At 44.8% G+C, this 19,476-nt stretch overlaps 1 protein-coding gene across 1 annotated transcript in view; it reads right to left on the reverse strand.

Annotated features, from left to right (window-relative positions):
* zswim8 (zinc finger, SWIM-type containing 8) overlaps positions 1-18,827 on the reverse strand; it is a 30,142-nt gene extending 11,315 nt beyond the window's left edge. Inside the window, exons 1-12 of the mRNA XM_070915948.1 lie at positions 18,650-18,827; positions 11,538-11,691; positions 9,015-9,109; positions 8,686-8,858; positions 7,677-7,784; positions 7,469-7,550; positions 6,618-6,738; positions 5,621-5,822; positions 4,893-5,068; positions 3,447-4,776; positions 1,860-1,991; positions 1,444-1,623 (exon numbers count right to left, since the gene is read on the reverse strand). Coding sequence (XP_070772049.1) covers positions 1,444-1,623; positions 1,860-1,991; positions 3,447-4,776; positions 4,893-5,068; positions 5,621-5,822; positions 6,618-6,738; positions 7,469-7,550; positions 7,677-7,784; positions 8,686-8,858; positions 9,015-9,109; positions 11,538-11,691; positions 18,650-18,827 — 2,931 coding nt within the window. The remainder of the gene's footprint in view (positions 1-1,443; positions 1,624-1,859; positions 1,992-3,446; positions 4,777-4,892; positions 5,069-5,620; positions 5,823-6,617; positions 6,739-7,468; positions 7,551-7,676; positions 7,785-8,685; positions 8,859-9,014; positions 9,110-11,537; positions 11,692-18,649) is intronic.
* Between the last annotated feature and the right edge of the window lie 649 nt (positions 18,828-19,476).

Raw genomic sequence — 19,476 nt, forward strand, 5'->3', positions numbered from 1 at the left:
ACCATGGGTGAAATAAAAGAAAAGTATACACACAAGTATACACACAAAAAATAAAATAAAATAATAATGTCCTGTGCTGCAGTCTTCCTTTTCATCTTTTCCAGCATCATCTCTTGTATCAATCCTGAGTGCAGTGAGAAAAGCAATTGTCTGGCCACTTAGATCTTCAGATGGGGTTTGGACAGTGGTAGTAAAGTAAAAAAAAAAAAATTGGGTGCTGGGGCACCCTGGCTGGTGGCCTCTGGGGCTAAGGAGCCAACAATGAATGACTGGGGACCTTTTAATGCATTCCTCATCTCTCTCCTCGCATTTCCTGTCCTGACGACAAATATTAAAGGTCCCATATTGTAGAAAGTGAGATCTCCACGTCTTATTTGATTATAAATCAGGTCTTGGTGCTGTAAAAATACTGTGAAAGTATCAAGGCACAGCACGCCCACCAAGTACAGGGACACGCTCATCCACCCGCTCAGTCTGTCTGAGTTATTGGAGCGCTCTGCTCAGGAACTACTCTTCACTGTTTTTGGAGGTTGTTCAGTTTGTCTACAACGGCTCGTTGCAGACAGAGGGGGGAACTGAGGGGCTGCAGAAAGGGCCAAGATACATGAGGACTTTGTTCAACTGTGAATCATGCAAAGCTGCTCTAAGTGGAGTCCCAGAATAAAAACATAGAGCTGAAATGAGCAGAATATGGGACCTTTAAAAGATCTTTGGTTTACATGAGTGATCGTGTAGATTATGTTGAAAATCAAGCATTTTTCAGGAAGCATATTCGAGACGAAAGTTAGCATAATTGAAAACCTGGATGGCAATTTTGCCTAAGCAATCCGTGTATATATCCCTGTACGTTTCTTTTTGTGGCTCCTTAGCTTTTTTAAAAAAACATTTTTTTACTACTATTTTGTTAACTGAATAATCGTTTTCAAGCAAAAATTGTGAAAAGGTCTCTAGTTCCAGACTCTCAAATGTGAGGATTTGTTGCTTTTCTCTGTTTTATAATCATTATAAACTGAATTTCTTTGGGCATTTGAAGACGGCGCCTTGGTCTCTGAGAGGTTGCGACAGACCTTTTTTCCACAATCGATGAATCGAATAAAGTAATTGACAAGTTAATCAATAATGAAAAGAATTGTTGCTTGCAGCCCTGCATGAAATGGCAATAAATTAGTCAATATGGCTAATTAAACATAATGAGGCCATATAATTGCATTGTGGGGAAAAACCCTCTCAACAAATGACCAATCACTCTACAGTAGCCAGCAGAACCTGCCTTCAAATGTTAACGGATGGTACAACAATGCTTGGCATACATTAACTGGATATCATTTGATAACAGATACAATAAATGGAACTCTACAACCATTCAATGTAATTATCTGTCAGGACTGTTCAAGTACATGTGCATACAGAGTACGTGTGTGTATTTATGTAAGAGTCAGAGACCTCCAGAGCTTTGGTAGACGCCGGCGGTCTCTGCAGTTCCAGGGAGAACATGCCGGTGCTGAAGGCCAGGTTGTGGAGCTCCAGTCGTTCACTGAGAACAGTGAGGAGGAAGGCGGCTTTTGACAGCGTGTTGGTGGCTACCTGCGTCTGACGGCTGGTCGACACCTTGCTCTTCTTACCCTGAATCCAACAATCGGGGAAATAATGACATCAGAACATGAAACATAACTTGGACTTCTGACAAGCAGATTCACACTTTTTTTTCCCTTCATGACCTTCATGATACCCCACTACACAGTTCAAGATGCTGACTGATAAGTTTGGAACATTGAGACCGTACAACCGAAGGTGAGAAGACAAGTTAAAAGGACATAGCAGAATGTGCTCCATGGTGATGCAAGTATGACTGTGTCTACCTTCGTCTGTGGCTGCTCAACTTTCAGGTCTGGAGGGTTGGCTAACAGGTCCGTGGCCAGCTCCACAGCCAGCCGGCACGCCTCATTACTATAGCCATGAGCATGGAGGGCCTCCGCACACGCAAACAGCACCTGCACGCGCACACACACACACACACACACACACACACACACACACACACAGACACACACACAGACACACACACAGACACACACAGACACACACACACAGACACACACACACAGAGCAACGGTGTTCAGATCAGTAAGAGGAGCAATGTAGTGGCACTGAAGTATTTTTGGCCAATGACATTTAGATCCCAGTGATCAGTGACCAGTAAACACAAGTGAAAATAAAAGACAAGGAGCAAAGTAGTCCACTCTCCAAGACATCTTCATCACTTTGATTTTAAAAGTCACATATTCTGTTCGGAAAATTCATCACAACCCGGATCTGAATTTTGTAGTTTTGGCAATCGTTCATTTTAACATTGTATTCACAAGCTTTGCTGTTAAAGACAGGTAGGCACCAACACAACTAAGGGCAGGCGATCCCAAAGATTTTAAACTGATGGAGTTTAACGTTTGAAACATTTTTTAATCTACAAAAGCCTGCAGAGAAAGTCTGGAAATCCCTGATCCAAACCACTTGTAGCGCTGAAACCCGGAAATGAGTCAGCATTTTTACACTTCCGGTTACCCTCGTCTGGAGGTCAACAGGTTTTTTTAAATGGGTTTTTGGTTGGATGCCTGAGATATGGTCTGTAGTTAATACAAGCTTAAGAGATTTACACGTTTTGTTCTACGATATAAAATACGTCAGTAGATACCCCCCACTCGTGAATTTTGAGGCTTTTACGTGTCTTAAAAAAGGCGGTTGCTAACAAGCGGCTAAATGAGACGACAGAGGTTGTCGCGGACATTAAACACGGAAAGTCGTCTACTCACTAGTCCGCCTTTACAGCCTCGTTGTGTTTATACTCTATATCTATCTGTCTATATATCTATATCTATCTACATTCTCTTAAAAGTGAAGCTTAGTGGTGGTGACGCTGAAGTAATGCGACCGTGGTGTAGTTCCTTTATAGCCGAACGTTAGTTTTTTTACTTCTGGTGATTCCATTTACGCTTCAAAACTCATAAAAGTGGTGTTCATTAGTGAAGATTATCTCGCTGAACAAAACGTGGAAGAATCATAAACTTTTGTTTTGCCACAGAGTTTATTTTCTGCAATAATCCAAAATCCCATGGAAGAATGGTGTGGCGATAGCAAGTGACTAGACTGTCACTGTCAACTTACAGCTTACCATCAGGGGACTGTGACCTCAGCACTCTGTATGAAACTAATGTCGGCCTATTTTTTAGTGCCCACCCACACAGATATTGCACTAATTAAATTATAGCACTGACACTGTCAGTCTGCACCAAAAGTTCACAGGAGAACACCACTATAGGCTGTCACTGTAAATTCAATGAAATTCAAAATTTCTTCCTTTGGTAATTACAATTCTGACCAAAGTATGTGATTTGAGAATGGGATATTTTATGTTCCATGATGCAAGTACAAGATCTTTCTTCCTTCCTTACCTCCATGCGCCCCTCCTGCTCCAGCGGTTTCATCCCTGCGAAGATGTCTGGCTCCTCCTCCTGGTGGTTGTCAGCCAGCTGTCTCTCTGCTCCCTCCTCTGAGGCAGCACTCAGGTAGTATGCCTGATAGTCATCCTCGCCCACAGCTTCTCCTCCTGCGGCTCCACCTGCTACCTCTGCTCCTTGGTTAGCTACTCCGCCCGCAGCCGCTGCCCCGCTCCCTGCTGCACCAGGTGCAGCAGACGCCGCCTCTCTGCGGCCCCGCGGCGGCTTGGCAGACGTTTGAGTGGTGCCTGATCTTGCCGTAGTGGTGGAGGTGGAAGGCTGGGTACTGCCTGCAGAGTCTACGTCTTCATCTCTGTTCTGGACAGGCTCCACCTCCAGCTCTGCTTCCTTCTCTGCAGCGCTGGGCATGTCCATAACAACCACCACAGTCTCTTTGGGAGGGAAGCTAGGTGGAGCAGGCTCCGCAGCAGGAAGTACAGCTGAGGCATGGCTGACATGCTTCGTTTCAAACATCTTGCTCCCCCCGTTGCTGCTGCTGTACTTGCGTGAGTCGCGGAGCAGTGGACTTGGGGAGGGCAGCATCTCTGGCGGCGGGGGGAGAAACTCAAAAGTGTTGCTGGCCTCAGCCCCCAGAGCCAGACTGCAGCCGTCGTCCAGGCTGAGCTCAGCCAGGTCCGGCTCCAAGGAGCTGTCCTCACTGCTGGTTCTCCGCTTGGCACTGGCATGCTTGCCACCTCCTAACCCTCCACTTCCTCCAGGACCTCCTACAGATGCCCCCTTCCCACCTCCCTGTGTCAGTTTCAGCTTCCCTCCAGAGGAGGAGCCCGGCCCTTTGTACATACACTTCCCTCCTCCGTCCTCCAAGGACAGAGAGACACTCCCTCCCAGGCGGACCAGCATCCCTCCCCCTCCGCTCACTGACAGACCCTTCCTCTTGGTCAGTATGGTCTCCTTAGGTCGCACTGCCACCTCCTGTTGGGACGAGTGACCACTTCCTCTTCCTTTATAATCTCCCCCAGCTCCACCTTCGACTCTCACCCCTCCCCCCAATTCAGAAGGTTCTCCCCCACCCCCTGCAGCAGCTTTGACTCCTCTCTGGAGCTGCACTGCCCGGGACCAGCAGAATGTGGCGCTCTTCTTATCGGCACTGCAATAGGTGATGCCATCCAGTGGGTAGGCCACCTCCCAGTTGAAAAAGCAAGACTCCACAGCGGGCTTGAAGCCCTGGAAGAGTTTATCCAGGGACTTGCGATGCTGTCCCCGCTTCACTATCTCTATAACTTTCAGGTGCCACTGCTTCAGCTGGCCTGCCAGTTCCAGACGCCTGGAAGAGAGCATACACAGTTCGCTTAATATTTACTTTATCATGTTTCATGACCAAATTCTGTGACAGTTTAAGAAGTCCATAAGCAGTGTGTGGCCCGCTGTCTATGGTCTGACCTGCAGGGGCTCATAGTGGGGTCGAGCACTGCCAGCCTCCATAGCACCACCATCTCATCGCACATGCTGGCACAGGCGTGAGCTGCCACCTCTGACTGGCCGTTGCTGCGACCTGTGTGGCCACTGGCACTGCTGTGGGACGCTGACGTCCGAACGCTGTACCACCAGCTGATGATCTGAACACACACACAGTCAGACAACTCAGAGAAAAGAATGTACAGTATATAACAGGGGGTGTTCAACTAAAATTCGAAGAGGTCCAGTTAAGAGAGAATGTCCTCCAGCAAAGGTCCGGAACATCCTAATGTCTAACATGCGTTGTGATTTAGTGTTATATATATTGAAGTAGCTTAGTAGTTGTATCAGCGTCTGCCTGTAATCAACAACTGACTGTCAAATCAAATAGAAAAAGTAAGTACAATTCAAAAACATTTTGACAATATTTATTGTCACTTAACATTGAACTCTACAGATATATAATACTGTAGATATGTATAATGTTCCTCTCTCATTTAGTAAAAAAAAGGGCTGCATTTAAACATAAAATAGAGAAAATATATGACTTTCCTATAGCCTTGACATTTCTCAATTCTCAATTCAAAAATCACAACAAAAAGGATTGCAACATGTATTACAATTCTAAAACAACATGCTCATGTCTGCAGTCTTTTGACCTTTGCAGTGGCTGTGGCAGTGGTGGTGCGACTCGGGTCATGTTGAGGGTGTACCTGTTCATAGGTGAGGCACTGCTCAGTGAGGATCTCGAGCAGCGGGGCAGCGTTGCTGTCTCGTCTCTTGAACATCTCCCTGACGATGGACAGAAGGTTCCAGATGCCTTCGGGCTCTCTGCCCCTCAGAGGTCGCAGCAGACACGCCCACTCAGCAGCGGCTGGCGGCTCCGTGGACGACAGGTACATGGAGTTTACGTCACTGTGGTTTAACACAGACACAGCAGCGACTTTAGTCTGGTATCAATGAGGTACATCAATTAGGAAGAAAGAGGGAGTGAGAGCAAAATAGAGTGAATTAAGTAAGAATACACAACACTCACTGTACGCGTTCACTATTTTTTCGGATCACAGTTTCTTAACATGTAGAGGTATAAGCTACACTGTGCTTTGGATACACTAGATAATACTAGTTGTAGTTAGTGAGATAACAAGTATTCCTTAAGCCCTCCCTAAATGTGACTGCATTCAATTCAGACTTCAGGAAGTACTCATGGAAATGTTACATGAGCCTAGAAACAGATTGACAGTATTACTTTTACCCTGGGTTTGTGTCTTTTCCTGAGGTTTCTACTACTATTCAGAATCAGAAATACTTTATTGATGCCCAGGCAGGAATGATTTTCTGTGGCGCTCCGTTGTGCATTTGGGAGGAATGAGTCTCCCACTGAAGGTGCGCTTGTGTCCGACCAGTACGTCATGGAGAGGACGTGAAACATTGTCCAAGATGACCCGCAGCTTGGACAGCATCCTCCACTCTGCCACCACCATCAGAGAGTCCAGCTCCACCCCCCACAACGTCACTGGCCTTGCGGATCAGTTTATTGAGTCTGTTGGAGTCCGCCACCCTCTGCTGCCCCAGCATGCAACAGCATAGAGGATAGCACTGGCCACCACAGACTCATAAAACATCCTCAGCATAGTCCGGCAGATGTTTACTATTAATAGTAAAGACCATAAGAAATGCGGACTATTACGTGGGACAAGTAGCGCGTACCTGAAGACGACAGGTGAGGGCCCACAGAACTTGTGCAGAGTCTTCTTGATGTTGTCGCTGAGGGTCGACTCATCCAAATACCAGGTGCTCTGGTCAGACGCTGAAGGGCCTGCTGTGGGGTCTACACACACACACACACACACACACACACACACACACACACACACACACACACACACACACACACACACACACACACACACACACACACACACACACTCATGTTTCCATCACTGCAGAGGACTTACATTCATTACCTGGAGACTTACCCTAACCCTAGACCACCTCTCATTTAACCTAAACCCTTACGTTACGGGGACTTGCGTTTTGTCCCCAAAAAGGAAGCAGAGTCCCCACAATGTGACAGGGTAAACAGATTTATGTAATACACACACACACACACAGATCACACAGTGATAATTTGAGCTTTCTCAGAGCAAGGCATCCAAAGAGAATCTGTCCTGCATGATAAAGTCTAAAAATTGTTAATGTTTCTCTTATTATTTATTTTCCCTATTCCCGTTTCACAGTACGTGAAGTGAAGAAACTGTTGATTTAACAGAAAATGTCTCTTTTCTTCGACTACAGCGACATTTTGGAAAGGGACCATAGCTCTGAGAGGTAAGTTACATTTCCTGCCACAACAATATCACTCCTCTCTCCATGGATACATAACACTGCCATCTAGCTGCAGAAATATGTAACAATGTAGACAGAAGCTGCTCCACCCTCTTATGTTCAGATAAAAGGTTGAACGAGGTGATCATACGTTTTCCTCTACATCTGTACAGCACGAGCTTGTTCACGTTGTATGTTCAGAACAAGCTATGTTTTCATTGCTGCCACTGTACCTGGAGCCCCACACACGGTGTTGATGGCAGTAGACTGAGAGGACAGCAGCTCATCCAGCAGCCGTTGAGCTGTGGGTAGGATCTACAGACACAAAACTCAATGAATTATCGGACAATAAACTAAGCTTTGTCAGGTATATGACATGTACATCATAGAGATGTTGTGCTTTATAAAGAGAGAACACCCGGCTCAGGACATGGATGTTACCTGCTGAGGCAGCTCACTGATGAGGTACTGGGCGAACTTTTGGAGCTGGTCCCGCTGCAGCCTGGACAAAGACTCAGAAACTGGAGCCCTCAGACACACTGCTGATGCCTGCACACACACGCACACACACGCTGCATTGAGTACCAACACCCAATAATATCAGTTGACATGTAAACTATATAGCGTTCCCAAAATTATAAAATGAAAACACACTTTAAAAATGGAAATTGTGGTATTTTTAAACCTGGGCCTTATATTTAAAAACTTTTGGCATCTAAATGAGAGATAGTTACCAAAGATTTTGAAATTGGTCCAGTAGATCACCTCAGCCGGCTGCCGCGAATGGGCTGCGATGGCTGCAATGTAATCCTTGGGGGCAACTGCGCCCGTGAAAAGTATGCCCACTAAAAGTGCTTGTTTTTTTCCCACTGACATCATTATCCTCATTATCCTTTTTGTTTAACTGGTAACAATTTAACCCTTTCCACCAACATACACATCTTTTTAAACATTTTTTGGTGCAATGTACCAAGTGACACGCTCAGATCTGTGCACATTCTTCAAAATAAAAGTTTCACACTCCCAGGCACGTCACCCACAGCCAGAGAGGCCTACAGTTCTCTACAAATAACCGCAACTTACAACTACTTTAATTTTCCATTATTGTATTGATTTTTTTTGTTTTAAAAATCCCTGAATAATGATAAGTGCCCATCATAAGTTCCCAGAGTCCAAAGGGAAATGTCTGCATTTAAGAAACCATAATTGCTTTTTGGTATTTCCCCTGAAAACTACTTTGTGCGGTTGTGTCGAGACTTTGGCTGAGACTAGACTTATCATTTCGGCTCTGACACCACTTCTTCCTCATCTGACGATGACGTGCCTGATACATCCTGCGGTCTATTAATACTATTTGTTTTTGGTTGATGAAATGAGATCAATTGAATTGATGAAAATGTGACATAGTTTCATCATTTCACCCTTCCTTTGTATGGAGACACAAACTCACATTGTGGATCCTGAAGAGGCAGAGCGCCACCACATGGGCACACCATTTGGCCCCAGCACCACAGGTGCAGCTGCAGGAAGTGATGCGGCAGCGATCGAACATGACCGCCACATTGTAGGCTCCTTTAGATTGACCGGCCTGACTGGACACCACTGTAGCACTGAGGTGGAAGCCTGGTAAAGAAGATACGGTCACAGAAAGACAGGCAAAGACACACATTTTAGAAGGTTGGGTTGGGTTGGACATTACTGCGCAAACTACATTGTGAACTGTTTAACATATGAATGACGGCCGAGTCTACGTAAGGCGAGAGCGACAACTCAACCCACCGATCTGCAAGGGGTCTTTGACAGCTCTGATCCTGTAGAGCTGCTCTCCACGTTGGAATTCATCTGGACTCCCATTAGCCAGGCAGGAATATAACCTGCAGCAGGAGGAGGACAGAGACGCACGGGGGGGGGGGAAACCACAGAGAACGGACAGAGGAGGTGAGAAAGACAGGAAGAGGAAAAAGACAGAAGAAAGACGCGAAAGGGAAGATAAAGAGAACCAAATTAGTCAGTGACTCACAAAACTGACAATACCTACACATATTTTCTAAGCCTCTCGTCCTGTTCAGGGATTGTGGTGGGTTGGAGCCTTGTTCTTCTACTTGCTAGCTGATCCTGTAAGGTGGCGTGCACGATGTCCTACTCTGTCTAGGAAAACCACTGTATGCTTCCAGAAGGTGGTAGCTTCCTATGTGTCCTTCTGAACAGTCGTACTATCTGATAAACGTCACCTTCCTACCTCGAAATGCCACCCGTTTCTTTCTGAGCATTTCAATGCCACAGCAGCTGTGGACAATCACGTTTCTGTGAGGACGTCTGTAACTGAGTCTTTGAGAGAAGTCAACGGTGACACATACTCAACACAGAATGCAAATTTAGGGTTGGGTTCTGATAACAAGGTGCGACAGTCAGTAGGGTATAACTGTTATTTCATTGTGCTGCGTATATATTTAAACACCATTCCGTCTTTAATCAAAGTATCTTCTGCAACTCAGCTTATTTTTGGGTTGGTGATACAGGTTGTCAACATTAATTAGGCACTTAAAACAAAAATTCTTTGCAAAAAACATTTGCATATGTTGAAAGCTAAAAGCTAATTGGATTTAAGGGATTCGAAAGGACTGGGACTAGACCAGCAGATCGTATTTCCATAAACGCAGACAATCTGGATCCTTACCTCTCGTGTCTTAGTGCCCGTTTAATCACTACCCGCTTTACACATATATTTAATCTAACATTCATTACTGATGAGATCCTGACTGTGAATGGTGGCAGGCTACAGCTACGGAGTTACGGACTGCGATCATTTAAAGAAAAGGTTGCACAAAGATAAGGAAAGGGGGCGTTTGCTTTGGCTTCGCAAAGACTGTAAGGCTCGTCTCACTCGGGTAGTGAAATGGCCTTTGGGAAGTGGACACCACAACAGCAGCAACCTTGCAAGCGCTGTTTCAGTACAATAGGATCTCTGTTACCAAAACTGAGGATCTCTTGGTGGCACAATATAAGCAAGAGTTTAATGAAAGGGTCTCAGGAGGAAAACCTCATATATATCAAGGGAAGACCTGACGTTCAAGGAGATAACGGGTCGCTCTGCTACACTTCAGGGATGTCGTTGCATGCTTGATTTGCCATTCAAACAACTGTAGTGTGGCGGGGCAGCGTCTTCAGAGTTTGAAAATAAAGTTTCAACGGAATGCAAAATTTCAGACGTACCTGGGGCTGTCCACTTGTGATCACCCAAGACGCATGTTAATACCAGGTCTGAACAGGGCCAATGAGACTACCTGATTAAATAAAGGTTAGGGCATACCTAACCTAACCAACCCTATGTAACATTACTGGCTAATGTCACTGCACAAAATGTACATTTGCATGTTTTAGGGACACCATCTGTCTCACCAGGGTTTACTGCTTGTTTGTTTACTGGGTTCACAGCTTTATACCTCTCTGAGAGTTCACCTAGAAGGACAGACATCGAACGCAGCATTTAGTTCACTTCCTAGCCTGACACAAGTCTCTTAATTTCACCCTGTGAGCTTTCTGCCTGCAACAGGGTTGTTTCTTTGCCACGAGTTGCAGTTACAATGCAGGCCGTCTTTGATGTTCTCGGACGTCAGCCTTATACTTCATGAGAAACTGAACATGTAACATTCACTGCTTGGTCCAACAGTTAAGCACTCATTTATCTAGACTGTTCCAGGCCCGTCAACATGAAGTTCTCTCATGGTGCACAGAGGGAAGCCTTTGTCAACAGAAGCAGTAACACATTCTTGCAGATTGCAATTCACACAGGACTGGTTAGGAGCGGAATAGCTTGTGCTGATTAACATCATCATCATGATGATGTTCAGTCAATATCCAAGTTGCCTAATTAACCATAAAGGCTTGTGATTTTACCGTACTGTGTGAAAGTGTCTAACCACACAGAAATGAGTAGTGGCGGTCGGCACTTGGGGAAACCCTGTCCGATGTCTGAATGAACGGGCAAAATGAAAATCCAGAGCTTAATTATGTAAAAATGGTTTAACACACTTTCAGAAATTAGCTGTGGATTGCCAGGGTACACTCAATAGAAGGAGCATAATGATAAACAAATACCATGTAGATACAGGATGGGAAAACAGCATTGTTGAGCAACACCTGAAAGAGCACACCAACTCCAATGGTAGCATAGCAGACTAAACATTTAGAAAAAGCTCTCTCTCTCTGGCAGGGCATCAGCAAATTGTACTTGTTACTTCAACTGTCAGTAGTTACAACAGGAAAGTCAACGGGCACACCCCCGATAAGAGATGTTCTCACCTGATGTCCTCCTCGTTCTCGGGGAAGCTCCAGTAGGCGATGCGGAGCTGGAGCTGTTCTGGGACAGGGGGGTAGACCTTCTCCACCACTTCAAACGGGATGTGGAACGCGACCTGCTTCGCCGACAGCTCCACCAGCGGAATCACCTGTCCATCTGAGGAGGACCACAGAAGAGAAGAGCGTCAGCTCAGTCGGCCGGACGTTGAAGGACCTCAACTTCCAGGCAAAAAGTATTAACGCCTTGATTCTCACGGTTTTGTTCCATCCTCCACCGGGAGCATTTCAGAAGCAGAGCGTTTTGCCTGCCCGACTTTGTGGACTTTGTCATTTTCCCTTGATTTCTCTGCTTCTACCACGGCCTGGCACCACCGCTCATGACTCAATGCTGATGTAGCAATGTGATATACGATCGTGAGTCTGCGAGGAGTGTCGTATTTTGAAAATCGCCCGGATGCACTATGTTGCTCCTGTGGCTGACTTCCTGCCCGGCGGGTGCAGCTTGATGCGGCTTCCGTCAAAAATAAGAGAAAATAGAGTGGCGCAAGGATGACGTATTCAAGAGGTCGTCGCGGACATTAACGTCTTCATGCCGAATCACTAGTCCGCCTTTACAGCTTCGTTGTGTTTATACTCTATATCTATCTGTTTATTTATTTATATCTATCTATATTCTCTTAAAAGTGATGCTTAGCGGTGGTGACGCTGAAGTGATGCGACTGTGCTGTAGTTCCTTTATAGCCTAGCTTTTTACTTCTGGCGATTCCAAAATCTCATGGAAAAATCCCATTGGCTTGTTATCGGGGGAACCAGGGGGGTGCTACTTCAGGGTTAGCCATAGTGGGGTATAATGAACATAGCAGCCTCTGGGGGACGCGAGCAGGGCTACAGACTTGTAGTTCTATTTGGGTATAAAATATTGATCATACAAAAACTGTGACTAATGAATTTAACTCAAACAGTGAGTGTGTTTATGTGTGTGTGTGTAGTGAAGAAAGAGCAGCAGAAGTACAATGACAGGAGTTTTATTGAGAGTACAGTGGTCTGCCTCTGAGGGAAGAAAAAGTGATGGGTCTCAGATTACAGACCTCATTTCCAAGCCACTACTTGTGCTGCTGTTTACCATATATGGAGCACAGGACTCCGTTCATATAATGCCATCCTTGGTGTAAAGGCTCGGGGACTCCTGGTTACAGGCCAGGGGAAGCCCGTCAAAACAAGCAGACTAGCATCACTCATGTGTTGTATGAGCTAAGCCACAGTGTTTAAAACCAGGTGCTTGCTTTGAGTGCATTAGGTGAAAAAACAACTCATTTTTTCAGTTACCTCATGATGCAAAGGGCTTGCCTTCTTACAGTAGCCGTAGTCGACAGGCTAGTAAACCATTTTTCACTGTGTTAAAACTGCTACATCGAAATAACACTTCCCATAATCCATCCATGCAGCCTTAAGGGGCCAGTACACTCGATCAAAAGTGCTTGCCGGATGTCGGACACCTTTCCTTAACATTTCTGCAACTTTCCGAAACCTTCGACCCGACATTCACGCCCACCTCTTGCCGCGATTGACCAGCTTCTCTCTCTGGCTCTCTCTTTTCATTTATTACACAACTATCCCTGTGTGCAACCGAGCACAACACTATGAATGCCCTCCAGGAGAGACTGTGCGACGTTATCCCCATATATAAGTGTTGCAGGGATGACGTACTTTTGTAGGCAAACCCGGAAGTTAGTATCATCAGAATATAGATAGATATAGATATATAGACAGATAGATATAGAGTATAAACACAGCGAGGATGTAAAGGCGGACTAGTGAGTAGATGACTTTCCGTGTTTAATGTCCGCAACAACCTCTGTAGTCTCATTTAGCCGCTTGTTAGCAACCGCCTTTTTTAAAGACACTTCCAGAGAGAGCTGAGTCTGATTAGACAGGCTGGAGTTTTCCTGCAGCTACTGCTGCACTCAGTTGATGGACTCTTCCGAGAGGACAAACTGTACTATGTTTTACTCTCACCTGCTTTGTGTTTTTTTCTCTCAGTTAAATTCATGTCATTAAAATGAGATACATGATACATGGAGTTGTTTTCAGACAGTTGTATTGTTTGTATCTTAGTGCTACAGCCTCGTGTTGCTGAAGCATTTCAGTTCTTTTTGTGCAACAGCTCAAGAATGAAAAATAAACTACTAAATCTTCAGGATTACGTTTATGGTCTTTTGAAACTGGTGGTTATCATAGTTTTAGTAAATAGTAAGAAACTGGGACAGTCCAACTGTCCAACAGTAGAGAGCAACAACCTGAAGAGAGAGGGGAGGCTGGGTAGTAACAGAGTTTAATGTTGCGAGCCTATGATTGGCTGCAGCAGGTGAATGACGGCAAGCTGTCCACCAATCTGCGGCCAGCACAGAGGGGAAACCACTACAACAGCTGTTCCTTTGTAGCTGGCTGGTTAAGAGCTCATTCACTCTTTTCACTGGATCGCTACTCGTCTCACTGCCTTCCTCATTTCCTCCCTCTGTCGTTTCTCACCACGGGGTGCACTCCATTTGTGCGCTAACAAACACCTACGGTGCGCCGGGTGGCACGTTCTGCTCCCTATTTAAAAGCTGCCTCTGCTGTCATACACACGGGATCCTCTACTCTGTTAAAGCGGAGGGTAGGTTTACTCTGACCACTCAGCTGATTAAACAAACAAACAAACAAACAGGTGAAGTATTGGTACCGCTCTACAATGACAGCCTCTGTTGGTGAATAATTATTGATTGGTCTGCCTTTAGTTTGGTCTGTAAGTGAAAATAAAAGAATGAATGACGCAGGAATACCACCAACAACTGCTGCCAAAAGAAGCTCATTGGCTTGGCGTGGCAGTTACACCGTCTTTGTTTCCCCGTCCTCTCACCGGTAAAGGTTTCCTCCTCCATTTCACACACACTCGGGCTACTCGTCATAGCCTCTGTCCTGGAGGGAGGAAATGGAGTTAACCCATTCTTTTCAAGGGGAGAGTTTGGTTGCAAAACATGCTTCCTTGACAATTTCTCAGATGTCGTTTTAAGTACATTTAAGTACATCAACTTTGCAGCACAGTCTGATAATGTGCTATATCACTGTAACGTAAATATTTTAAGTCAATTGAAGAACTCACCTTGGGCTCTGGGAAATCATGGAGGATATTTTTCACTGTCTGACATTTTATAGACTATTGGTTGACATAAGAAAGCTGCAGCCCTTATCACTTCTTCCGTCTTCTGGCTTGTATTAGCCTCCTACACCTCCTTTCTTCCTCAACCACTTCTCTCTGCAACACTGGGGCTCTTTTCTGGAGAATTAACGTGCACCAAGACGCCGCCGGTGTGTAGGACTTAACATAAACAACAACAGGCGTGGTGTTAGGTGTGTTACCATAAAAACCAAATATTAGCTGATATATCCTTATCTGATTACTTTAACTCTCAAATATCGATATTGGCCTCAAAAATCTAGTATTGGACTGAATTCCTATATAATAATAATAATAATAATGATAAGATTATATGATAACCTTGGACATATTATCTAAACCACTTATTTGGAAGTGAAAAAATAGTGAATATAAAGATTGTTACACAAATTGCCCGCTGTAAAAATCAATTTGATTTTGATGAGAACCACTTTCAGGTCTATCTTTGATGCTGCTTACTTTGTTAAGTTGTGATTTCATGCAGTACAGGTAGAGCTTTAGTTTCAGTTGTGTATGAGAAGTTAACCTTTCCTTCTGTAGACCCCTGATCTGTCAATATTATGACTTTTTTTGTGGGCGGAGCTTGGGTGGAGGCAGAATAATTCCCCGAGCCCGTTAGTTAACGCTACCCAGCAAGTTCTGTTGGCTTGTTGTTTAACGATGGCTGCAGAAAATACGAGTTTCTCTGAATATGTACGGCCACTCACTTGGTTCAAGTTAACATTAATCAATGGAACCTGATTGGCCAACCTGTACACGTACATCTGCACAGACATTCACACCTAGCTTACCTGACAGAGAAACCAAGCGTGTATAGTAAAAAGAAACTGAGGGCGTATAAATCTTTAGATGCCTATAACTATGTCCTGAATGGTCAGGTACAAGACTTGCAAATGCAAAGATTTAACAGATGAGTTTTGTCTCTGGCCACACAACTAGCTAACAAAGTTAGCTAATGCGCTAAAAGAGTTAGCGTAACGAAAGTGCCCCAGTTTCTGATGAGGTGGGCACGACACATGACGGTATTCATACCTACAACAGATAACGTAACCATGGCGTCTGCATTGAAAGGGTCTACATGCCATGCATTTCACCCGATAAAATCCCACAGCTATCCAGATACAGATGTTAATACCCTCTGGAAATTGAGTCTATATAAGGCGATAGTTTGATGCTATGAATGTTGTCCGCTCATACATTATCCATAATATTCTGCTATCTTGATGAACTCTTCCTTGGTTGGCAGTTAAAAAGTGTGAGTTGGGCTGCCTTACAGTTTCATTTTCAGGTAAGTTTTTGATACGGTCGGAGGGCTGTGATGCCTTAGAACGGTCACATGAGCCATTTTTACTGCAGCCTGTGTAGGATAAAGCCTTCTCTACCATTCACAGCTCCCTCCCCCAGTGTTTCCATCTTCTCGAAGCCACCACATTTACACATGTGGCCATCTCAAAACCAAAAAAAACTTAAAAGTACATTCTTCTCCTTGTCCTTGTTCAAAAACACAGCAAGATATGGACACGCGAATGCATCCGAGTTAGGGCTGGGCAATGGGGCCGCGGTGGTTGGCAAACCGGTTTAGAGGTGCATTACCGCTGCCAGCTGTCACTCTCACGTCACGGTCCTAAGTGGTCCTGCTGCCCAAGTCACCTTAACTTGTGAAGCAGCTGGATTCGCAAAAATCATGTAAGAAGAAGAATCGCAAGAATCCAGACCTGATTTGCTACATAGCCAGCCACAAATGTATAGCCGAGACGCTAAGGAATAGCTCCCACAGTGGAAGTGGTATTGCCAAATCTCTACCGGTGGAGACATTTCTACCATCACATGTTATATACCGTCACCTCGCCCCAAACCTAATATGAATCATGGGCACTCAAGTAGCAAACGAGCATTTTTTTCAGTGAATATGCAGCTTTGCCTGGAATGAATAGATTGCCATTAGGAATGCTAATTTAGATGGGTTTTTTTCTGACCGATAGCTGACCCTTGTTAACCAATCATTAACTATTAACCGACAAGATTAAAATGTACTATTTAGATTGTCTGTGACCCATTAAAATAATTACCAATAGTCCTACAACAAATGTTTGGGGATTTTTTTTCGTAAGAAAGGGTTTGTTTTTACATGTGCCATAGCAATACAAACAACAGAACTGAGGATTTACAAGTTATAGGCTAACAAAACATAGGTTAACAAAACAGAAAACATTTCAGACCTCACTTAGTCCTACAATAAAATAAACAGACCAGGCCTACCTCAGTCCTGACTCACGGACAGCTTGTCTACTGGTTTTTTTTATTCAGAAATAGCAACGTGTCCACATGCTGGGAGGTTAGTCTGGTTCTCAGTCTGTCGACTGTGAGACCCGCGGTGGAGATTACCCGCTCAGATGGTGCCGACGGCCGGGAAACGTAGAGATAGCGCCTCACTAGAGAAGCCAGCCTCGATAAGAACGTCCGAATACTTTTCCACTATTCAGGAAGACCCAATGCCTGTCTCTCATACAGGTGTCCACCACTGCCTCTGGGTCATTAGCTTGATGAGGGGTGCTGTAGTCGTCTCCCAGGAGCAACACTGTGGCTATTAATAATATATTTTTTAACTGTTTGATAGTATTAACCTAGTATTAATCGGTCAAAATTCTTATTGTCGGTTAACGGTTAATTGTTACCATCCCTAGTTGCCATATTTTAAACACCTCCTCCACCATTTAACCCTTTGTGACATGCCTTGTCTGGCTGGAAACGTACGCTAATTTAAGTTCTGTGGGTTTGAACAATGTTTGGCTGCACAATATGAGTTTGTAACAACTGACTGACTTGCTTGCTTGCTTAATAAAATGAGTTTTAAGTGTCCTGTTTTCATTCTCTACAGTCAGTGGACAGAACAGTTCTGTCCTACCACAGAGTGTACCCAGCTCTCAACCAAGACCAAAACATTTGACAAAGATGGAGCAGCTTTGAGCACTTGGCACTTTCGCTGTTGGAATACTTAAGGCAAGCCATTCGCAGCACAAGTCATGATTTAGAATCTCTTGGAAACTACTGAGCATCATGTGGGTGAGCAGAGACATGGAGTGTAATTAAGAGAAGAATTAACAAGACAAATTGTGAGGAGTTTAAACTAACCTATAAAATGGAATTGAATGAATTTCATAGCAAAAAAAATCTGTTTGTTCCGACTGACACATGCATGCAATGAGGCTTATTCTCAGAGGAAAGTGAAAGGCTGCATGTAGAAACAGCCTGTGCCATTCACTAGCACTGGGTTGCTGTTCCTGTTGCACGGGGCTTTTCCGCTAGTTGATGGGTTTAGTAAACAAGAACATGGAGGAGTCTCTGGAGAATCACCCCAGAGAAGAGCCTCTGGTTGCTGCGAGGCATCAACACACACACACACACACACACACACACACACACAAGCCAGTGGGATCCACATTCCCAGGACTAACTTCCAACAACATTACAAGCCCTATAATGAATAAAACACGCAAGTACAAGTGCTCTTCCAAAATAAAGGGCCCTTGAGATTGTGACTGGGTTAGCAGTTTGTTGACACGCTCATGAAAAAACTGCCACTATGTTATAAAGTTCATTGGCTAATAAGTCAGCCCTGCCTTGAAACAAATGCACAGCAATAAACTGACAAAGCTAAGTGGAGCCGATGGGAGTGCTAAACTTTTTTTTTTATAACTGAGCTGCAATAATATCAGCTGCAGCCAGTTGATCTATATATTAAAACAACTAATGTATATTTTATAATAACATATAACATATGTAGTAGGTTTTCCAGCAACAGGTACTACTGCTAATGCCCTTTCACACAAATTCATAGACGTGTTCACAATGAATGGAAATATGTATGTGTGTGTGTGTGTGTGTGTCCTTCTCCAACCTTTAATCTTGACAGTCGGGGAGTTGGGTCCAGCGGACTGCTTCCTCCATCCCCTCCAGTTCTGACAGAGGCTCTCGGCCTCGGAGATGAAGGAGCACAGAGAGTCTTCCTCGAACCGGTCCGAGTCTTCGAAGGAGAACCTCTCCCCATCCTCCCACTCGGCGAACATCAGTTCCATTACATCCACTTTTCAACTGCTTCGAAGTCCAGAGGACTGCGACTTGAGGCCACGGGCCTATCTTTTTAGTCAAAAAAATAATAATAAAAATAAAAAAAATCAAGGTGAAACCCCGGCGAACAGTGTCCAACACTCGGGAAGAATCTCAACAGTCTCAAGGCTGGGGGAGGGGAGAGGCCACTAGCAACCAAAACACAGCTGAGAGGCTTACCGCTGGGCCCTCACACACACAGCTACATAATACAAACTCTGACAAGGCGGTGGTCTCCTTTAAATAGTCTGTTGGGAGCACATACACACCAAAACTACCGCCACAGAGTGTCTGCACCGAACTTCTCGTGTGTTTTAGGAGTGTGGTTTCTTCTGTGGTCAAATCAAACTAGTGGTCATATTGAGATCGATTTAAACGACCCCCTCCATGCTTCCCGGCTGAGTTATGGCTCCTTCACAGCCTGTTACTTTGAACAGAAGGTCCCGTCCTTCTATACGACTGTCCTGCCGCTGCTGCCGCTGAGAGGACGGAGCGAGCCAAACTCACCGGCTAAGGACTGTTGCTGTCAAAACGAGACGAGAACATTTCCACCCACCATGCGGCTAACAGCGCGAGCACACCGTATAGCTTTGCAAACCAAAAAACCAAAAAAACCAA

Source organism: Enoplosus armatus, chromosome 12 (assembly GCF_043641665.1).
Source record: "Enoplosus armatus isolate fEnoArm2 chromosome 12, fEnoArm2.hap1, whole genome shotgun sequence".
In the NCBI taxonomy this organism is placed as follows: domain Eukaryota; kingdom Metazoa; phylum Chordata; class Actinopteri; order Centrarchiformes; family Enoplosidae; genus Enoplosus; species Enoplosus armatus.